The sequence below is a fragment of the Cherax quadricarinatus genome, chromosome 91 (assembly GCF_038502225.1).
Source record: "Cherax quadricarinatus isolate ZL_2023a chromosome 91, ASM3850222v1, whole genome shotgun sequence".
NCBI classification, from domain to species: Eukaryota; Metazoa; Arthropoda; class Malacostraca; order Decapoda; family Parastacidae; genus Cherax; species Cherax quadricarinatus.
This window is the reverse complement of record NC_091382.1, coordinates 13,483,534-13,507,022: the sequence shown is the minus strand read 5'-3', so window position 1 is coordinate 13,507,022 and position 23,489 is coordinate 13,483,534. Positions and strand designations below refer to the sequence as shown.

Here is a 23,489-nt window from a genome sequence, read left to right as displayed (position 1 = left end):
TGAGTCGTTGGTCAACCGTTTTCAGGACGTAAGTCTTGATGCAACACCAGCTGTGCGTGTGAGGATGATCGATGTATCCAGACATTATACATGGATTAAACTGCGTAATGTCCCCTTTGAAGCGGATGAGACAGATATCAGAAAAGTATTTGAGGAATACGGAACTGTTCATTTGGCCCAGCATGGTAAGTGGGTGTCGGGTGCCTACACAGGTATGCCGGAGGGCACTTTTAACCTAAAAATGTCATTGCGACACCCCATACCGTCTTACGTGTACCTAAAGGAATTCAGGACACAGGTCATGGTGTCATACGCGGGGCAAAGGCGTACCTGCCGACTATGTGGGGAATATGATCACATAGCGGCAACGAGCTCCTGGCCCAGGGGCGGAGACATCCGCTTCTACACCAGGGGAAGCAGGTGTTGATCAACGACGTGAAGGAGGGCGTGGTCGTCTATGGAACGAGATAGTGGATGAGGCGTATAAGGCTGGGGGAGAGGGTGAGGCCCTTGACCAGTTACCTGGTCCAGACACACTTCCAGTGGATCGGGTTGAGCAAAAAGTACAGGAGGAAGTGTTGGAACTTGAGGAGGAATTAACCGAGGTTCTGAAGTCCTTGTCACTGCCTGAGGAGGTGGCTGCTCCTGGCAGGGTGGTAGAAGACGAGGTGAAGGCTGTGGGGCATCAACAACAGAACTATTCGGACGACGGGAGTGACAGCGTGACTGAGGTGTCACCGAGATCTTTGCCACTGTGTACAGTGGAGGTAGAGGTACATTGTGAGGCATCCCCAGACCAAGCCATGGAGGATGCGCCTGTCATAAGAAAGAGAGCCGCTGCATCGGATTCAGATGATGTCCTAACGCCAGCGCAGCAGACTGGGAAGCAAATATGGGCAGAAGGTGAAGGTAGTGGTGGCCATGACAGGAGGCACCGAAAGAAGGGGGGGGGAGAGAGGGAAGTGTGCAGGTGACAAGTGGTCCCACACGTTCTGGTGGCCATCGGAAGAGTGAAGAGAGGAGGCAGGGGTGGAAACTTTAATAGGCCTCCGGTGTATGACAGTAAACGTTAATGGTTTGTGTAATAGTGTAAAGAGAGAATGGTTTCGAATGTTTCTGAATAAATTTAGAGTGGATGTTGTGTTCCTACAGGAGCACAATTTTAAGGAGGGTAGGGTGTTGGAGATGGAGGGGTTTCAGGTGGTAACCCTGCCATCTGCCCGTTTGAAAGGGGGGGTGGGTATATTAATTAGGGAGGCGAGCCCGTTTGTTTTGCAGAGAAGTGAGGGGGGGAGGGGGAAGGGTGTTGTGTGTAGATGGTTTGTGGATGGGAAAACGTGTGGCTTTTATTAGCGTATATGCGCCTGCAGAGAATAACGTACAGGTGAAGCAGGAGTTTGTGTGCGAGGACCTTGTGTTTTTTTTCCGTGCATTACCGGAGGTGGCAATAGTAGGAGGTGATTGGAACTGCGTCATTAGGAGGGCTGATGTGGAACCGAAAGGGGCAGGTTATGTGTCGGTCGCCCTACAAGATTTATTGAGGGATATTAGGTTAAGAGACGCATTCGAGGGGGGGGGGCGTGGGAGACAGAGCATACATTTGTTAGGAGAGGGTATGCAGCGAGGTTAGATAGAGTGTATCTTTCTCATGGGGTTGTAGTGAGAGCTTTCTAAACTGTTGAAGTAGCATGGTCGGATCATAGAGCAGTGTTGGTGGAGGTTGGGTGGGAGGCGCTTGCGGAAATATACAGGAGTTACTGGAAATTAAATATAAGTGCATTGAGTGATGAGGAGGGGTTAGAGGGATTTTCTGTCCTATGGAAGGAGCTTAGCGAGGAGGCACAGGGAGTGGAAGATGTCGTACAATGGTGGGATTGTGTTGCCAAGGAAAGGATTAGGAAATATTATGTGGGGGTGGGCAAACGTATAAATGATTTTAAATATGGGCTTTCAAATTATCTGGAGGACAGGTTAAGGGGCTGTTATGGGAAGGGGGCTGTGGGGGGCAACTATCCTATGGATGAAATTGTCGAGGTCAAGGGGAGACTGATGGAGTTACAAAATGAGAGGTTTCAAGCGGTAAGGGTGCAGGCAGGGGTAGAGGAGGTGCTTTGGGGAGACAAACCATCGGCGTGTATGTTGCGACGTCAAAAACAAAGACAGAAGGTTACAGCTATTCCGAGGTTAGAGGTACACGAGATGGCGGGGGGTTATAGAATGGGTCAGGAGATACTAACTACAAAACGAATGTGTGTGTATGCGGATAAATGGTATGAAGGGTATTGGACAAGTGGGAAGGTGGGAAATGTGGATTTAGAGAAGGTGTGTGAGTATATGACGTGTAATTTAGGGAATAGTGATAGAAAGGCTTTAGGGGGGGGGGGTAATAACAGAGGAGGAAATAGAGTTGGCTTTAAGGGGAATGAGGAAAGGCAAAGCACCGGGAATAGACGGTCTCCCGGCTGAATTTTATCTCCAACATTGGGAGGTGATAAGGGGTTTCATGCGTAGGTTATTTAATCAGATGAAGGAGAAGGGTGTGATGGGGGACAAGCAAGCAACAGCAGTTGTAGTGTTGGTCCAGAAGGGTAAGGGGCAGCACACCCTCAAGGAGTACCGTGCCATATCTCTGTTATGTACTGATTATAAGTTGTTCGCTAAAGTCTTGGGTAATCGGTTCAAATGTGTGGTAGGGAGAGTGGTTTCGAAAACGCAGTATAGTTTGCCTGGAAGGTCGATGATTGAGGGTCATGGAATACTGAGAAGTTTTGTGGAGTCAAATGGGGAGGGAGGGAGGGCGGCGTTGTTGGCTTTAGACTGGCAGGGGGCCTATGACAGGGTGGAAAGAGGAGCATTGGGAGCTATACTTAGGAGGCAGGGTTATGGGTAAGAAATAGTTAATTGGGTGACCACGTTGTACAATGGAGCCAAGATGAGGGTACAGATTAATGGATGCTTGGGGGAGGAGATTGTAATGGGTAGGGGACTTAGGCAGGGGTGTCCCATGTCACAAATGTTGTTTGCGTGCATTCAGGACCCCTTCTATAGAATGGTTGAACGTTGTGTATATGACCTGAGTGGAGGTATGGGGGGGTAGGGAAAGTGTGGCCGGGAATAATAGGATACATAGACGATACAACAGTCCTGGTTCGGGAGGGGATGGCGTTGGGTGTTTTGGAGGATGTTGTGCAACAGTTCGGAAATGCAACAGGGATGCAGGTAAATAGAGAGAAGTCAATGATCATGGGGTTGGGTGATTGGGTGGAGGGGGGGGAGATGTAACGTTGTGAGAAAACAAACGGTGTCTTTAAAAATTTGTGGTATCACCTATAAGGGTGATTTGGACGCTGCTCGAGAGGAAAACTCGAATAGATTAATGGAAAGGATTCAGGGGCGTCTGGGTGCATTGCGACCTCATCATCTGACTCTCGTGCAACGAGTGATTGTTATAAATGTATTATTGTATAGTAAGGTTTGGCACGTAGCAGCCGTGTTCCCATTAACAGGGACGGCAATTGTGGGAATTCTGAGACGAGTGTTTAACTTTTTGTGGGGTTCAAGGTGCGGTTGGCTGAGGAGAGAGGTTGTAATGTTACCTGTGCGCCAGGGTGGGTTGGGGTTGATGGATCTGAGAAGGAGGATTAAATGTGTGTTTCTTAAATGGGAGGTTTTGCGCGAAGGTGTGAGTGGAGGGCAGCTGGGAAAAGTATATGATAGGTTGGGTAAGTTGTATGGTGGTGTGGAGTTGAGGGAATGTGAAACTATTTTGAGGGCTTTGATGTTGGTTAGAGAACCCAGGAAAATTCGAGTAGGGGTTTTGTGTAAGCTGCTTGCAGACAGGATTGTTGTACCAGTTGATGGATTGTTCCCCATGTACGCATGGACGAGTATTTGGTATAGGTTTAGCAAGTTGAAGTTAAAGCCTAGGGTAAGGGAGGTTATGTATCTTTTTTGCATGGCATACTACCGTCGGGGGAGGTTTTAAGAACCAGAGGGGTAATTGTGGGCGGAAGGTGTGGAATCTGTGGGGAGGATGAGACGGCGTTCAATGCAGTATACTTTTGTGGGGGACTGGAGGGTGTTAGGTATTGGTTAAGTAGGGTAGTACAGGGGGTGGGGGCCGAGGGGTGTCGGTTCTGCGTGCACTAAGCCTAGATGTGAGAGGGTTCGATGAGAGTGTTATAAGAGCGTTGGATTATATAATAGTGGATTATATATATATATCGTGGGTGATGAGGGGGAGGAGGAATTGTGAGGTGAGGAGGCGGGTACTAGCGGTAACGGTTTATCATACGATGTGTCGTAATAGAGAACTGTATGGGAGGAGGTGGGAGAAGGATTTTTCGGAAGGGTATAGAATGTTAACGTTAGGGTTTCTCATCAATCTACGACTTGGGCTAGTGAGTAAGGGGGGGGGTTTGGGGATTACATACGGGAAGGGGGATTTCAGGGGGACGCAGCGGGGTCGCCTCCTGGGGAGGGGTTAGAGTAAGGTGTATGTGGGTATATGAAGGTGTAGATGAGTGGCATACGTGTATGTAGCATGCAAGTGGGCACAGAAAGCAAAGGTGATATCAAGTAATTACGTAGTACCGAATGGAGAATTCTGTGTTTGATGTGTCAGGGTCATCATGACCTTCTTCATGTATTAAGTGTGAATGGTGTAAAGATTATAGTTTTAAGACCGTGAAGAGCTTTAGGGCTTATGTAGAGTGTGCGTGTGTAGCCTTTATTGGGCATATTTCAAGTGCGATAATTGTATCGCAATGAGAGGTTATTTAAATTATGTTTGTGTTTAGTGTTGGGGTTTTTAGCGAGTGTACTGTCTTTATTTTAACATTATATAATGTGCTCATCCAGTTGCTGCGAGATGGAACGCTAATGACTTCCATAAATTTGTAATGCCTCGTTGAAAGTTTGTAATGGGACAGTATGGTTTAGTCTCAGATTTTATATAATGTGCTCAGGCGTTGGAAGAGGCTGTAGTAATATTTAGTAATATTTGTTAATATTTATTTAGTATAAGTGTGAGGCTTAGGATTTGATTTTTTTTTTTTTTTTTTTTTTTTCAATGCTTAAAGAGAGATTGTAGTGAGGCACGTATGTATGTGCTTAGGTACTTCTTATTGTATAGGGGTTAATTTTGGGAAGAGCATGTAATAGTTTTTAACTGAGATTGTGATGTAGGTTATTACTCTGATTATCTCCTGTGAAGGTTGTGAACCTTTGTCATATGTCAGTCATAGTATGTTAACTATACAAATCTGAAAGTTGTATATAGTTTATATTTTATATAGTTTATATAGTTATAGTTTATATTGTTTATCATAGTATGTTATATGGAAAATTTTGTGAGTGTATATGGGTAACCTCTTTTATGTCAATTACAATGTGTTGTTAATAATTGGTTAGTGTATGTTCTGTAGGATTGAGGATCCTACTGTACCCATTTTATATCTTTATTTAATACCAAGCTGTAAAGTTTTTAAATAAAATATAAAAAAAAAAATTGCTTCAAACTCAAAAATAAAGGTGGCAGAATTAACTAGTATATCCTGCCTTGACTTGACTTACAATAAATTGAGACTTTAACAATCACCAAATCTTTTAAATACCTGTACTGTAGTCCTACCATAGAGAATGATTACTCATGGCTGGTGGTAACCATCTGTGGTATGCGGCGTTGAAGGTCCAATGGTAGATTCGAGATGGAGTCAAATCCTGATTCTGTTGAGTGATCCTGGCAAGGTCACCACTTGTGAAGGCTTACTCAGCCCTGTAACATCTTAAGTATTACCAAGGCTGGTTCCTCCTTAGGAAAATTAATGAATAGGAAAAGTATAATAACATACATTTATAAACACTCTATTGTTAGAATTTAAAATATAAAACAATTAAACATGAGCTTTTATCCTTCTTGAAAGAGAAATGAAAAATGAAATATAAAAATAATATTTGAATTCAATGCTAATTTATACAGGTGTCATTGAATGTTATGTTGGTGTTGTTGACAGTGCATTGTAGAAACTGTAGCCATTGCTGATGTGTGGGGGTCACAGCTGGTGAGTGACAACCCAACGACTATTCAGTCACAGTATCTCTAGTCTTGAATGATCCGTCAAGATGATAGTCTTTCACCACTGCAGAGATGAGGGGTAGTTGCCTGGGGTTGGTTACACTCAGGTATGTAGATAAAAGGTGATGTCCCAGAACCAAAGCGAGGTTCTTCTCCTTCAGCACTGTCTCTGTAGTTGCCAGATGACCCTAGCTGAAATTCCAAGCTAGAAAGAGACAAAAGTTAACCACTGCTTGAGAAATCACTCTCCATGATAAGCAAAGCATTTAAAAGAATGGTGAGGACGAACTTAGTCTCCACAATTAGTTAAAAGTGATGCTTTTAACCATCATCTCTATTAAAAATGGAAGCAGAGGCTTTTACTATCAGTTGTGTTGGGAGCTGTGAGTCAAGTGATTATCCATGTGGTCGTAGTCTCACATGTCACCTTTCCGGGTGGAGAAACGGGGGGCTAGCGGGAGCTAGACACTGACCCTACCTTAACAAGCTGACTGGCAATCAAACTATCATCGCCATATATTCGCTCACTACTCTGTTGAACTTTTCCCTCACATGGGATTATATATGTAACTTGTATGACCAAAAAGTACAGATCCCACAAACCTTGGGAAACGAACCAGAGTAGTTACAAACACTCCAGAGAAAGAGATTTTTTAGTGCCATTAAGAGAAAACTTGTGGAAATGATAAAAATGCTACACTAACTCGGATCACTACTAGAGTGGAGACAGTCAGTGGCGCCCACTTTAGAACAACATATATTAGTGCCAGCAAATAAAGTCCCCCTCTATACAATCACTGAGGCAACATTTGTATTTGCATATATACTGGGTCTGAAGCCATCAACCAATAACAAAATACCTGTGAGATGAATGGCTTAGAAAACCGACAAGTTGAAGAATTGAGATACTTATGCAACATATGGAAATCTTTTTCAAAGAAACGTTTCGCCACACAGTGACTTCATCAGTCCAATATAAAGCAGGAAGATATAAGGAGAGGATGAGACTGAGGTATTCAGTCCCTCAGCCTGGAAACGATGTGTTCAGTCCATCACTCTAGTAGGAAGTACAGCATAGGGCCAGAGAGGTGGCTTATATACTGCAGTCAGGTGGGTCGAAGCAGGAGGAGGCGGGATTCAAATATGTTGCTTAAGTGTCTCAGTTCCTCAATTTGTCAGTTTTCAAAACCATTTATCACATCTGTCAGACATTACATCATCATGGGATTTTGATACAAAGAATTCTTCAACTGTTGTCCAACCTTTGAACCAAGACCTACTTAAACTAGTGGATGGTTCCACTCTGATCCTTCCTCCTCCTGCTTCCACTCACCTGTCTAAAATGAGACGAGTTATGAGGGCACCTTTATCAAATGGTACTTTAATACCTGAAACATCTAGTGAGAATAAATTAACAATGTTCTAAATGAAACATTCTGAGAATATTTGCTAAACAACAAGGATCCCCCATTTAACTCTATGGCACTTGAGGTAAATTCATGGCAGGTTCTCCTAAGATAAAAAGAAGAGCAAATATAAATTACAAAGAGATTTTTTTTATATTTTATTTAAAACTCTATTACAATATGCAATATAAAGATACCATGAAATGATACATGTTATGACAGAACATTCAACACTAGTACTACAACGGTCCACGGAGTGAACATACATACAAAGTTACCTTTAGATAGCCTAACACAACCTACAATCTACCTAGAAGCAGTGACAGTCTAGCAAGCTATCCAGTGACGTCATGGTATTCAGCGTGAGGAGGCGGGTGAATACCGTTGGTATACAGCTTGTTCGGGGGGCGATTACGCCTGAGAATGAACAAGTTTTGCTACCTAAGATTATCCGTGACACTTATGGTATTGCGGACAAGGATTTGTATGGTGTGGCATTAAATGGCGCCTACCGAATTTTTGTGAAACTACTCTACGAGCCAGTGTACGAGCAGCTGGTTGACCATTCCAAGATCTCTGCGTAGATGTGTCCCCTGACGTGCATGTGCGTATGGTGGATGTTTCTCGACAATATACGTGGGTGAAACTGCGCAATGTGCCCTTCGAGGCCGATGCAACAGATCTCCGCAGTGTTTTCAGAAGATACGGAGTGATACACATGGCTAAACAAGGCATGCGGGTGGCTGGGGCGTATGTTGGTCTCCCAGACGGTTCGTTTACCCTCAAGATGTCTCTACGCCAGGCCATACCATCGTATGTGTACCTTGATGACTTCCGCACACAGGTCATGGTGTCTTGTGCTGGTCAACGACGGACGTGTCGCCTCTGCGGTGAATATGATCATATGGCAGCAGAGTGTGGGCAGCGCGGGCAGGCCAGAAGGCCGGCCGGTGAATCAACGAATGACGATGGGCAGGAGGCTCCCATACGTGGACGAAAAGGAGATGGTGGCCACGGTCGGCTTTGGAGTGAGGAGATTGAGGAGCCAGTGGTGGTGTCGAATCTGGAGCTGTCGTCTCTCGAATCACCTGCATCGCCGGTGGTACAGCTGGCTTCCGGGGAAGACCAGGTGACGGTGGAAGTGGAGGACTTGGATGCGACAATAGCGTCTGTTTTGCATACCATGTTCTCATCTATGGATGTGGTCTCCCCGGCTGTGACGACGGCCAGTCCGGAGATCGTGTCTGTGGCGGTCGAGCAGCAGCAGGAGGAGGTTGTTGGTGCTGGTGGGGCTGGCGGGGACGTGGTGACCCCTCGTCAGAAGGCAGAGACGAAGGTGGTGGTGGAGGTACATCGTGTGGACGATCCGGTCACAAACATGGAGGAGAATGCTGGGACGAGGAAGAGGGCTGCAGCAATGTCGGACTCTGACGACGTCCTGATGCCGGCTCAATGAACAGGGAAGAAAGCATCGGTAGATGGGGAGGGGCGGTGTGCTAGTGGAGGTGAGCAGCGACAGCAGGTGGTGCCAGGTGGCACGGGTGTCGTGCGTGGAGAGCATGGCAAACGTGGCCCCCAGGGCCCAAGTGGGCATTCAAAAGTACAAGTGGGGCAGCGAGGGAGGAAACCTTAGCCAGGTGTGAGGGGGGGTTTAGACAGTGGCGGGAATAGTCGTGGAAGGTGTGATGAGGTCTGCTGCTTGGTGGCAGCGACGGTTAATGGCGTGTGTGTCTGGGGGCACCAGATAGCGTGCTCCTTGAGAGAGGGGCATGTGCCCAGTGTTAGGATGAAAGTGGCTTGATATGTGCTGTTCAGATGTGTCTGCAAATTGTGGAGTATGAGTAGTGTTATGTTCTGGTTAGAGGTGTTGCTGCCTGCGCCTGTGTGCGCCTAAGGTACGCTGGTGCGGTTGAGGTGGCGTATGCTGCTGCTGTGTGTATGAATCTTGGACTGTATGTTGTATGATAGTGGGTGGGGTCTGTATGGTGGAGGTTTGAGGAGCATTCTTATGTTCTATGTCAAGTATTAGGTATGTATTTTATACCTATGCATACACAATGTATAAAAACACTGGTAGTGTTACTTGTGCAGGACCTGCTGTTATGAGGCCTCTTGTATGCACAAGGACAGACCCTTTGTAATTACTTGAGGATATTTGTGAAATGGGTTGTGTATATACATGTACTGTATCAATGTGTTACGATGTTGTATTCTTTTTCTTTACTGTATAATTTGTATGTTTGGTTGTGAATAGATTTGGGTGGGACATGCAAGGGGGGGGAGGTTGATGCTTCAAACACGTTTGTGTTAGTGATAATTTTTAGGATAGGTGTCTTTCCTGTAGTGAAATACTTATGTGTGCTACATGCCTTTTATGTTGTAGCAATGTAATGTTTGTTGTGATATATATCTAAACCATGACTCTTGTTAGTACACTGTTCAGGCAGTCTTGTGGTCGTTTAATACACTTTGTGGACAAGCATGACAACTGTTATATTAATGTATATATGTCAATATGTCCGTGAGCTGTGGTAAACCTGTTTGATTTAGAATAGGGGGGTAAAAGGAAGGGGGGGTGTTGGAAGCCACACGAAGTTGTGTGGTTCATTAGGCGATGGAAGGTTATCACATCAGTTGCCGGATAGGTCTTGTATTTTATTTATTAACTGTTCTGTACTGTTTTAAATACAATCTTGCTTAACATAGGTGCATGGGATATAATGCTTAGGGGATGAGGGACAGTTTGTGTCAGCACAAAGTTAAATGTCTGTGTGCTTTTCACAATGAAATTTATAATTCTGTGTAAGAATTGATACTGTGTTCTTTTATCTATTTAATGTATTGTATTGTTTGAAATAAAATATAAAAAAAATAAAAAAAAAAGTCACACTCACGTGGTTGAACACAATAACAATATGTATCATTAAAAAGTTAACACCATTGCCAATCTCACATTGTTAAACACATTATCAATGTTAAACATTAAACAAGTTAATATTATAGCCACTCTCATATGGTTAAACACAATATCAATATTTCATCGCTCTACCTCTGTAGTGAGCGGACGTGCGTTACACTGCCCTCTTCTGGCCGTTGAGACAAGCTGAGATTTTCTCAATATGGCGGAGCAAATACGAATGCAGATCAACACTGTCTGTATACAGCTGGTGCGTGGGGCTGGGACGGCCCAAACAGCTTCTGTTATCCTACCAGCCATCATCAGGGAGACTTATGGTGTAGCTGATGAAGAACTTTATGGAGTGGCGCTTAATGGAGCCTATAGCGTCTTCGTTAAGCTAAGAACAACGAGTGTCTACGAGCAGTTAGTCAACAAATATCAAGACCGTTGTGTGGTTGTCAACCCGGCGGTCACAGTGAGGCTCATCGATGTTTCACGTTACTACACATTGGTTAAGGTACGAAAAGTGCCTTTTGAAGCTGATGAGACGGACTTACGACAGGTATTCGGCAGGTATGGGACTGTACATGTGGCGACCATCGGAAAGTGGACGGAGGGTGCATATGCTGGCCTCCTTGAAGGTACCTTCTAGCTGAAAATGTCTTTGAAACATCCTATACCGTTGTATGTAGTGATGAATGAATTTCGTACGCAAATGATTGTGTCCTATGCTGGGCAACGCCGCACTTGTCGTCTTTGTGGCGAGTACGATCACGTTGCAGCACAATATGGCCGCCAACAGTGGAAGAAGGACTTAGGGCGGCCACTGTCATGCCCCTATGGTTAACCTTCCTTTAATATTACATTGCGGTCATTTCCTTTAATAGCTAAATTGGAAATGAACGTCCTTGTATTATTAAGATTAATTCTTATTAACAATTATAATTTATGTAACATGGCCATGATAAGTTTAATTGGAGCTATAGTAACCTGCCTGCCGCCCGGTGTGCCGGTGTGTAGTTAGCCGTGATGTTCGATGGTTATTCCCCCCCCCTACCCCTCCCCCCTTTATGTTCAACTACTCTACTGAGTGTTGGTGAGTCACGTCACGTGACCCACTTTACCTGTATGCTCAAGGTTGAGGGACGAGCAGTGAAGAAGTAGCAGCCAACGAGAACACTCCTGCTCGTCTCTGGTAACTGGCCAAGATTTATTAGCCGGCCTGGACATATTCTGTTTTATTCTGACTGCTTCCAATTGGGAAACAAGACTTTAATGTATAAAGTAATCTCCATTTATATATATGTTATATCTAGGATATCCTCCTAATCCTCTGTTTTGAAAGCCTTATGTATATGTTGGATACTACAGAAAAAACATGTATTCTTAACTTATATACGATAATTCGTATATTATAACTGGCTTTTGTTATATTATGAATATACTTAATTAAAATTAGGCATTCCGGAGGATCATTATTATTACCCTAACGTCTCTGACCAAAATTGTTATGCTCTCAAAAGGAAATAGTTGTTACAATACTTGGAGTGTAACAAGTGGGGGCCTGTGTCCGGGAGCATAACACTGAATTTCCTTTAAAATGAATGTAGAAATGGCAGAGAGGTTTGAAGATATAACAAAGGAGAAATTACAAAATTTGAAGCTTCAATCTTGTTGGCAATTAGCACGAAGCTTGGGCATAAAATACGACAGGCATTTCACTGCCCAGACAGTCAGATGTATGATACAGAATGTCCTTTTTCCAGATGAGCAGGATCCAGAGATCGAGAATGGAGAAGCAGATATTCCTTCCTTTTTGAATTCTTTTCTACAGACGCCCGAGGCCGAAACTACGACGCTAACAACCCCTACTGGAGACGACGGACATGAACTTCCTGATACTCGGAAACGCTACGCTGCTACAACGACTCCAATTCCATCTCCAAGGACTATATGGGGAACAGAACTCAATCACACTAAAGAAACGGATCCAGGTAAACCATTTACAGATAGTTTTGAAACAGAACAAGAAGTCCTTTTGGATGATGAACACGTTCCACCTCAAATCTCTTTAGCCCTTTTGACTACTATTCAATCTAAGGAGAATTTTGAACGTCTAGAACGTATTTTATTGCTTCAAACCTCCTTTGTAGAAGCCCAGAGAAAGTTAAAAAGGGAGAATTTTGAACGTGAATCTTTGCTTTATGAACGGGAAGTACTGAGGAAGAAAAGAGAATCCAGTAATATGTATACAATCCCTTCATTTGACCTTGGTAAAGCAGCCTCTTTGATGCCTAAATTTACGGAGGATAATTTAGATTCATTTTTTGAAGCATTCGAAAATCAGGCGAAGGTGATGCAATGGCCTCCTAAATATTGGGCTGCTTTAATACATTCATCTTTAATAGGAAAAGCCCAAACCATAACTGCCAACTTACCTTTTGAACAATATTCTGATTATACTCAGGTAAAAGATTGTCTTCTGAAAGCTTATGATTTATTACCTGTCAGTTATTTGAAGATGTTTAGAACTCTGAAGAAATATCCTCAGCAGTCTTGGGTGGACTTTGCCAGGGAAAAGCTCTCTGCTTTCGAGCGTTGGCGTAGGGCCGCGGGAGCCGCCTCAGTCGAGTCACTTTCCCAGCTGATGTTGCATGAAGACCTTTTTAAATATTTTCCAGAGAGGGTGCATACTTATCTTTTGACATTTCCCACTACTAACTTGTTAGATACTGCTGCCCACGCAGATCACTTTGAAATTTCCCATGCTATAACCACAGAAATGTCTAAGGCCCCGGAAAAGAAATCTACCTCCCAAGGTTTTAGTTCAAGATTGACGGCTAGGAAAGCTCCAGCTGGCGAACCTTTGAAGGTGTATTCAGACAAAAAACAGGTGACAAACGGCTCTTTCTCCAGACAGTATCCTAAAGATCAATTACCACTGTGCCTTTTTTGTAAAAAGTTAGGTCATAGACAGTCCCAGTGTTGGCATAAACAGCGGGATGATAAAACCCAACCAAGAGGGAGATATCCTACCCAGGTAATAAATTCCTCTCGGAAGTATGAAACTCTGGATGATGAATCTCTACCTTTTCAGGCCTCATCTAGCAGACCGTCTAATAGATGACTTGACCACGACAGTGCTTCAGAAGAAAAGGTCCGAGTAGCTATGGAACCCTACTTTTCCCAGGGGAAGTTCGGACTCTGTAAAGAGAGGTTAGTAAATATCACGACCTTTCGAGATACTGGCAGCTATCTCTCTTTATTAAGATCAAACCTGGTAAAGTTACCTACTAGTAGAGAACCCCGGCTAGACGTATTATTAGAGGCTTACGGAGGCACAATAATAAAGGTCCCTATTATAAGGATTTATGTAGAACTGCCTGGATATGTAGGCTGGATCAATGTGGGACTTTCAGATAAACCTTTTCCCATTGCCGGCGTGGATCTATTTATCGGGAACGAAATTGATCAATTGGAGATACCCAGAGAGCCTCTGGTTTTAGATAATCCTTGTGATGTAAATTATGCCTTAGAAGCCTCTGAGGCAGGGCTAGATTTATTTCCCCTTAATGTGGTCACCAGAGCCATGGCTAAGAACTCTAACAATTTGGATATTCAACAGCCTTTAGAAATGTCCGATGAATTAGGTTTGAACTTCCTGTTTAGCGAAGCAATTCAGTCGAGACCCACAGGTGACAAAGTTTTACCAGTCCCTGCGGACCTAGCTAGAAAATGTAATAAAGAAGAATTTCTTTTAGCTCTAAAGGACGATAAAAGTTTAACCAATAAGGATAAAGAGGAAGGTTACCTTTTAGATGAAGACGGTTTTCTTTGGAAGAGAAATAATGATAATGATTTGAGTTCAAAAGGAAACTTGTTAGTGGTGCCATCGCCCTTACGTAATATGGTATTTGAACTAGCACATGATAATCCACTGGGAGGTCATTTAGGATCTCGTAAGACAGAGAAAAAGATAAGGAAATATTTTTTTTGGCCTCAGATGAGGACTTATATTGCTGACAAACTACGGAAATGCCACGTTTGTCAAATAATAGGCAAAACGGCACACAATCCCGCGTCTGCCCCTTTACTTCCAATAAAATGTCCTGAAGAACCTTTTGAAAGATTAGTTATTGATTGTGTAGGACCGTTGCCCCGCACAAAAAGGGGTAACCAGTATATCTTCACTATCATAGATATGGCAACTCGGTATCCTGATGCTATCCCAATGTCCAAAATTAATTCCAGAAATATAGTAAGAGCTTTAATACGCTTCTTTGCTCAAGTAGGCATACCACGTGAAATTCAATCTGACCAAGGTTCTAATTTTACGTCTAAGGTTTTTAAAGAGGCTATGTCTCGATTAGGAGCAACACAGATCCTCTCTACAGCATATCATCCCCAGTCACAAGGAGTGCTAGAAAGATTCCACCAAACCCTTAAATCTACTTTATGTGCTTACTGTGAGCAATATTCTCGTGAATGGGACGAAGGTTTACCCTTTCTTCTCTTCGCCCTCCGTGAAGCTGAACAAGAAAGTACTAAATACTCTCCATTTGACTTGATTTTTGGACATCAGGTGCGAGGACCCCTAGCCATATTACGAGATTCTTGGATAGGGAAGAGAGGACCTCTTCATCCCAGTCCTCTACTTTGGAAAGAACCTCTCTCCAAATTAAAAAGCTTAGCTGCCGTGAATCTGTCAGAAGCTCAAGCCAAAATGAAAAAATCTTATGACCAAAAGGCTAAATCTCGTTCATTCTCTCCGAATGAATTAGTGTTAGTTAAAAACTTAATTCCAGGACATTCTTTAAAACCTAGATATTTGGGGCCATATGAAATAGTAGACAAAGAAAATGAGGTGAATTATCTGGTCCGTGAACCAGGACGTCGTAAGAAAATTAAGAGGTATCACATAGATAACTTAAAGAAGTACGAGTCTAGCCTTCTCCCTACTATTATTACCTCTATTCAACCTACATCCACTGAAATAAGGAATGACACTGTAAGGGAAGTAAGAGAATTTAGACTACATAATTCTGAAGTTTTAAAAGAACTAGACCATTTCCTGGAAGTTCTTCCTACCTCCCAAAAATCTCAAATCAAAGAGTTAATCACTAAATATAACTCCATCTTCAAAGATATCCCTACTCCTTGTACATTGGGTTTCCACGATATTGAATTGTTAGAAGATAGTCCAATAAAGCAATCCCCTTATCGGGTCTCTCCTGCTAAGCAAGAATTAATTCAACAAGAAATAAATACATTACTGGAATATAATTTGATAGAACCCAGTTGGACACCTTGGGCCTCTCCCTGTTTATTGGTCCCAAAACCCGATGGTACCGTACGCCTATGCACGGATTACCGTAAAGTAAATTCAATCACCAAACCAGATGGGTTTCCATTACCCAGGATTGATGATTTAATAGATGCTGTAGCCGGTGCCAACTTTGTGACCAGATTAGACTTGCTGAGAGGGTATTACCAGGTGCCGTTAACTCCTAGGGCCCAAGAGATTTCCGGGTTCGTAGTTAAGAACGGACTATTTACGTATAAGGTTATGCCTTTCGGCTTGTGTAACGCCGCCTCCTCTTTCCAGAGAATTATGAACATTTTAGTCCAACCCTTAGAAGGTGTAGAGGCATACTTAGACGACCTGGTGGTTTTTAGTGATGACTGGCAGTCTCATTTAGAAAGATTAGAGCAACTACTGAAAGCATTGCAGAAATACAATTTCACTGTAAATTTACAAAAATGTGACTTTGGTAAAGCCCAGATTAAATATCTCGGTTTTAAAATAGGGAAGGGACTAGTAGCCCCCGACCAATTAAAGGTCCAAGCTATTTTAAATTTCCCGTCTCCTCAAGACAGGAAAGCCCTCCAACGATTTTTGGGGATGGCTACTTATTACAGGCGTTTTTGCCCAAACTTTGCTCAAGTTGCCTCCCCCCTGACTAGATTGACCAGTCCTAAATATAAATTTAATTGGGACGAGAATTGTGAACAAGCTTTTAAACGTTTAAAACGTTTCCTTTCCTCTGCCCCAGTATTGCGTGCATCCAAATTCCTTTCACCCTCCATGTTGATGCCAGTGATGCAGCTATAGGTGCTGTCTTATTGCAATCCTTCCAAAACGGTAATATTCTACATCCAATATGTTATTTTTCCTATAAATTAAAAGAATATCAAAGATCTTATTCAACTATAGAAAAAGAAGCCCTGGCTTTAGTGTTGTCCTTAGAACACTTTGACGTATACCTCGGTTATACTCCTCATGTGATAAATATTTACTCAGACCATAATCCTCTGACATTCATAAATTCTATGAAATCAAAAAATGTTAGAATATTACGCTGGGCTTTAAGGATCCAACCTTACCGGATCTCCATTTTTCACATAAAGGGTTCGAGCAACGTGTTAGCCGATGCTCTCTCTCGCTCCTAATATGGCTTAACTACGGAAATTCTTTGCAGTCAAGCAGTTTCTGGACCAGTTCTAGCAAGTGGATGACTAACCTTGGAATGATGTACCTCCATCCCTATACCAGCTGGTTGGTTTCTTCTACTCCATCAGCATCTTAAACACCGAGATATTTGCTTGTGGGCCGGGGTGTCATGCCCCTATGGTTAACCTTCCTTTAATATTACATTGCGGTCATTTCCTTTAATAGCTAAATTGGAAATGAACGTCCTTGTATTATTAAGATTAATTCTTATTAACAATTATAATTTATGTAACATGGCCATGATAAGTTTAATTGGAGCTATAGTAACCTGCCTGCCGCCCGGTGTGCCGGTGTGTAGTTAGCCGTGATGTTCGATGGTTATACCCCCCCCTTCCCCCCCCCCCCCCTTTATGTTCAACTACTCTACTGAGTGTTGGTGAGTCACGTCACGTGACCCACTTTACCTGTATGCTCAAGGTTGAGGGACGAGCAGTGAAGAAGTAGCAGCCAACGAGAACACTCCTGCTCGTCTCTGGTAACTGGCCAAGATTTATTAGCCGGCCTGGACATATTCTGTTTTATTCTGACTGCTTCCAATTGGGAAACAAGACTTTAATGTATAAAGTAATCTCCATTTATATATATGTTATATCTAGGATATCCTCCTAATCCTCTGTTTTGAAAGCCTTATGTATATGTTGGATACTACAGAAAAAACATGTATTCTTAACTTATATACGATAATTCGTATATTATAACTGGCTTTTGTTATATTATGAATATACTTAATTAAAATTAGGCATTCCGGAGGATCATTATTATTACCCTAACGTCTCTGACCAAAATTGTTATGCTCTCAAAAGGAAATAGTTGTTACAATACTTGGAGTGTAACAGCCACCAATGGAAGAGACCGTCCAGGAGGTGACTGTTGTGCCTGAGTCGGGTGCACGACCAAAGTCGTCATTGTGGAGTGAAGAGGTGGAGCGAGAGGAGCTGATTGAGGAGTCTTGTATGACTCTACCTGGAGATCCTTCCTCCTTTGGCCCAGTCACGCTGGGCATGGAGGGCAGGATGATCGGGGAGGAGAGAGTGGACGACACATTAGCGAATGTGCTGAAGGGATTGTTGGACACACCAGGAGAGGTAGAAGAGGAGGGGATTGAATTATCCCTTGGGAATGTGTCTTGTGTACGGTCCCAGGATGTGGAGGAGCTGGTTGAGAAACAGGCTGCTGGGATGGATGTCATCACTGTAGAGGCAGTGGTGCACAATGAAGGCCTTCTGGAGGTAGCTATGGAGGCAGTGGGAGGATCATGCAAACGGGCAGTGGCACTGTCAGACTCTGATGTCCTCACCCCAGCGCAGAGGCCTAGCAAGAAGGTGTGGGCAGAGGTGGCACGAGGCGGCCCTAAGGGGCCAAAGGGTCTGGTGGTAGACACTGGAAGACCTCCAGCGTCTGGTCGTGTACATGGTGGTAAACACCGGCAGGCATCTAAAAGTGGATCAGTGCTGACAGGACACAAGGTATAGCTGGCTTAAAGTGTGTTTCAGTAAATGTAAATGGGTTGCGAGACAGAGTGAAGTGCATGTGGTTTGTGGATTTTCTACGAAGGTATGGAGTGGATGTGGCTTTTGTGCAAGAGCACAATTATAAAGCTGGGTGTGAGTTGGTACTGGATGGATTTCAAGTGTTTGTTGCACATTCACCTCGATTGAAAGGGGGGGTTGCCATCCTTTTCCGAGAGACCAGCCCATTTGTTGTGCATCATAGTGAAGTAGGAGAGGAAGGACTGATCATGTGAGTGGATGGGCTGTGCATGGGGGAGAGGATCATGCTAGTGGGCCCGCAGAGGGGGATGGTCGTGTCAAGACTGCCTTTGTGAGAGATGTGTTAGTGTACCACCTCCGGTCGCTTCCCCCCATGCCGGTTGTGGGGGTGACTGGAATTGTGTGGTGAGAAAGAAAGATGTGGAGCCTAGAGGGGCGGGGTTTCACTCTGTAGTGTTAGGGGATCTTTTGAGAGGGGCAGGGTTGTGGGATGTAGCCACAGGTGAGGGGTGGGAGGTGCAGCACACGTTTGTACGACGAGGGTATGCTGCTCGTCTGGACCGTTTGTACGTAACACAGACTGCAAGGGTGGAAAGGGTGTGTGGTGAACGTAGCATATTCAGATCATCGGGCGGTAATTGTTGAAGTAGGGTGGGACGGGTTGCCTAAGAGGCATAGGAGTTTTTGGAAATGGAATGTTCGGCTCCTTGAAGATGGAGGGGGGAGGGAGGGGTTTGTGCGATTGTGGAGGGAGTTGTGGTTGGGAGAGGAAGCTGATGGAGATGTTGGCGTGGTGGGATGGAGTGGCAAAGGGGAGAATTAGGGCGTATTATGTTAGACAGGGCAAGGGGGAGGCTCAGATGACTTTTGGGCTTATAAGATATTTAGAGGGATGGTTGAGGGGTTGTTATGGGAGAGGGGTGGGGGGTAGGGGCTATCCTGTGGAGGAAATAGAGGGGCCCCTCTACAAGTTGAAACCCTGGCCACTCTCACATGGTTAAACACATTATCAATGCTAAACATTAAACAAGTTAACATAATAGCCACTCTCATGTGGTAAAACACATTATCTATATTAAAAGTTAAACAAGTTAACATCATAGCCATTCACATGTGGTTAAACACATTATCAATATAAAATTAAACAAGTTAATGAAATGCACCTGGGATAAATGTAACTCAAGTTGTAGTTAACACTGAATTCCTGGTGTTAACCAATTACCAACTTTTGTACCTACTAAGCACTAATTTAGTACCATGAAGCAACTGTGCAGTGTCACAGCACCTCGCAAACAAAAGTTTTACAGTGATCAAGTTTAACTTAGGTGCAAAATAAAACCATACTGCGCTAAACCCGAGATCCCAAGATTTAGTTATGGTTTAAAGATTATCCCGTACTCAGGGAACATAACCATAGGTTGTCTAGTTTATCATGCATCTCCTTCCCCCACACCATTCATAGCCCTCCCACCATTCACACAACAAAGTAGCCTAAACCGACATACCCTCATACATCCCCTGGTAGGAGACCAACCCTTTGCCCACCCCCTGGGTTCACGAGAAGGAGGCCACCCACAGTGAGATTCCGGTAACCCTCCGAGAAGCTAGTTACCCACTAACCCCCATAGACTTGCTTATTCCTACACATCGTTCTACAAAACCTTGCTGCTAACGCTTTTATTCTCAACTCTCCCCGAACCTCCCTCATCCCCCAAGATACATGTAAATAATCTGTCATGACATACATTAAAGCCCTACCTACATCACCTGACACCCCAGTTATATCCAACAATAAAGCCCTTAGGAATGGCCATTTCCCCCCCCCAAAAAAAAAAGACTGACAACGTGCACCATCCATAATCTCACCCCCTCCAAAGAGGGACAAAAAATACAGCATGAAAAGCTGTTTCGGTGTCCCCACAGTGCAAGCATGAGGCCTCTCTTACAAGTCCCATTTTACATAACATATCCTTAGAGGCCAAAATTCCCATTAGAAAACGATATACTAACTCCCGTACCCCCGCAGGTATTCTAAGCAAGCCAAACAACCTCCAAATGCTCTTCCAGTTATATGTCGGATGTACAGCAAGCCCCTGTAAGACACCCTTACCCACCACAGCGCCCACCATCCTTTTGACCTTTAATTTGGACACCTGTCCTACATTCAATAAAACCCTCAACATGTCTTCACAATACCTCAAATCCATTCCACACCACCATCTTTGTGCATCCTCCATTACCCTACCCACCCTGACTTCCCGGTCCCTCCAGTCCAAATATACCTTTGTTTAATATATAAAGCCATTACTCTATGACCCAATGCCATCAGAAAAAGACCTCCACGTCTCACATCCATCATTACCACGTCCTTGCGCAACTATGCCCTCCCAAACCCCCACACATACCTTACAACCCTCCTCTGGATTTCCGCAATATCCTGTACTCTTAAAAGGAATACCCCTGCCACCCCCCACACCTTACTGTAAACCAGAGAATTAACCACCAAAACTCTCTGTTGTAATGTTACGTCCCTAGCCCTTAAGCCTCCAAGCCTACCCAAAACCTTGCCTGTAACTAATTCCGAATTTATCTTCCTACATTCTTGCATCTCCGCCATGTACCATACTCCACAAACCCTAATTCTGTCCAGTACTGACCATCCTAACCCCTCCCCCAAGCTCCCACCAATCCAAACCCCCACCTCTAATAGTCTCGACTTCATTAAATTAACTCTCATACCCGTAGCATCTCCAAATATCTGAATGACTCGACCAACCTTTCTTAGATCTTCCTCATGCATTACAAGAACTGTAGTATCATCCACGTACCCAACAATACCTCCCCCCGTCCACCCCCCATCGTCCCCTGTCCATTCATCACCTCATCCACTAGCCTATTAAACGGATTCTGCACGCAGGCAAATAGTAACTGAGAGAGTGGACAACCTTGCCTCAAACCTCTCTCCATCAGTACCGGGTCCCCCAACTTACCATTAACCTGTACCCGAACAACCGCTCCCTCATACAAGGTTTGCACCCATCTCACCACCCTCCCCCCGATACCCAACTTCTCCAAACAAACTCTTAAAAAATCCCTGTTCACACAATCGTATGCATTAGCCCAATCTAATCCGAGTATTCCCCCTCCAGTGCAGCTCTCAATAAATTCCCTTATGTGACTATGCCCATCCCTCATACTTCTTCCCGGGATGCCATACTGGCCCCCATGTATCACTGATCCTAGAACCTTCTTCAGTCTATTGCTCAGAATTTTAGCATAAATTTTATAATCAGCACACATTAAGGATATCGCTCTATAATCACTCAGTACTTTCCCTTCCTTCTTTTTCGGCACCAACACAACGATCCCGCTTTTCTGTGTTTTCCCCATCCTCCCACTGCTCCACATATAATTCAAGACTTCCACTAAACCATGCCTAATACACTCCCAATAAACTCTATAAAAATCATTCAGTATTCCATCAATGCCCGGCATCTTACCCTGACTCATCCCTTAAACCGCCTCCTCCACCTCCTCCTCACTAATACTACCCTCCAGCATTTCCTGTTCCTGTTGTCCTAATACAATATTACTCCGCATATCCCCAAATACCTCCTCGCTGGCATCTCCTCTGTTCCTCCTCCATTTCTCCCTAAACCAATAATCTGCATAAACACTAATGCTGTCCATTTCGGTAAGGCCTTGACCCTCCACATAACCTCCCCCCCCAGCAGTGACCACTAGATGCGCTATGGTAGTCACCATCTGCCTTTCCCTAAATTTTCTCAGGACGTAACCTGATGGTCGATCACACTTTAACACCTCCTCTAACCCCGCTCTAACTCTAATTGCATTAACCCTTCATTATGTAACTCTGCAATCCGACACCTTAAACCATCCACATCCCCTCTCATACCTTCCCTACCCCCCCGTCGTAAAACGCATTCAGTTGTCCCTCCAGTAGTTTTGCAAACCATACTGCCACCGTGCCTGTTCCCTGCCACGTGCCCTGAAAAACTCTACGATTCCTACCTTAGCCTTCACCTCCCACCAGTCAAGCAAATCCATCTCACCATCCCTACCATCCCAGAAATGTGTCCACCATTCCTCGAAGGAAGAGCCGACATCCCCCTCCTGCAGAAGCCTCACATTCAATTTCCAATACCCAGCATATATGCGTACTATACCATCCACCCGCAGATCAGCTATCACTGCCCTGTGATCCATAAAACCGACATCAAAAGCCCTCACCCTCTCCACACCTATCCCCTGCATCACATATATCCTATCTAACCTCGCCTCATAACCCCCAAGACTAAACGTGTGCTCCACCCTATACTCCCCCCTCCCCACCACATCCACAACTCCTACATCCCTTAACACATCCCTTAATTAAAGCACCCAAGACACATCCTGTCCCCCTCGGTGAGACATCCCCATACCTAATCACACAGTTCCAATCACCTCCAAGTACAATTATGGAAGGTAAACCCCGCAAATAAAACATCAAAACATCATGGACAAAATCGACTTTCACCCTAACATTGTTGCATGCTGGCATGTAAGCACCAATGAAACATACTCTCCCCACCCCCCAGTACCCATCTACCCTTACGACCCTCCCCCCTCCTCCCAACCCATGACGTGCAATGGGCTGGTGTCCTTTACAGCCACTGCCACCCCTCCTTTTAATTGCAAAGGTTGTAACCCCGCAAACGCAATTCACACCCTAACCTATGGTTATGCTCCTGTAAAAAGTATACATCAACATCAAACCTTCGTAAAAACCATTCTAACCAAACCCTTTTTACCTCAGACTTAAGACCATTTACATTTATTGTGACACACTTGAACTTCCTAGGAAAGGCGGCTTACCCCTATGCCACTGTGGCTTACTCAATTCACCTTTCATGGTACCCGTACCATTTTTATCATTCTTCCTAACCTGTCCAACAACCCCCCCTTGCCCTCCCCCACCGAGCTTCCCCGGTACACCCCCTCCCCTGCTAGCCTTTTCCCTCACAGCTACCCATGACTTCTTCCCTGGTCTCTGCCCTGGTGTTAAAACCTCATCGATGTCCAAGGCACCTGCAGTCCGTTTGTGTGA

The 23,489-nt window shown here is 44.3% G+C and overlaps 3 protein-coding genes across 5 annotated transcripts in view; 2 read left to right on the top strand and 1 right to left on the bottom strand.

Annotated features, from left to right (window-relative positions):
- Positions 1–23,489, bottom strand: part of LOC138850954 (tyrosine-protein phosphatase Lar-like) — a 654,087-nt gene that overhangs the window by 106,107 nt on the left and 524,491 nt on the right. The gene's annotated exons all lie outside the window — the stretch shown is intronic.
- The window catches only part of LOC128705099 (phosphatidylinositol phosphatase PTPRQ-like), a 301,321-nt gene that overhangs the window by 113,887 nt on the left and 163,945 nt on the right, over positions 1–23,489 (top strand). The gene's annotated exons all lie outside the window — the stretch shown is intronic.
- LOC138855359 (uncharacterized) lies at positions 12,230–18,364 on the top strand. The gene is made up of 3 exons (XM_070104405.1): positions 12,230–12,375; positions 13,479–16,127; positions 17,729–18,364. Exons 2-3 carry the CDS (start codon positions 13,551–13,553, stop codon positions 18,362–18,364), a joined length of 3,213 nt encoding a protein of 1,070 aa, XP_069960506.1. The 5' UTR covers positions 12,230–12,375; positions 13,479–13,550.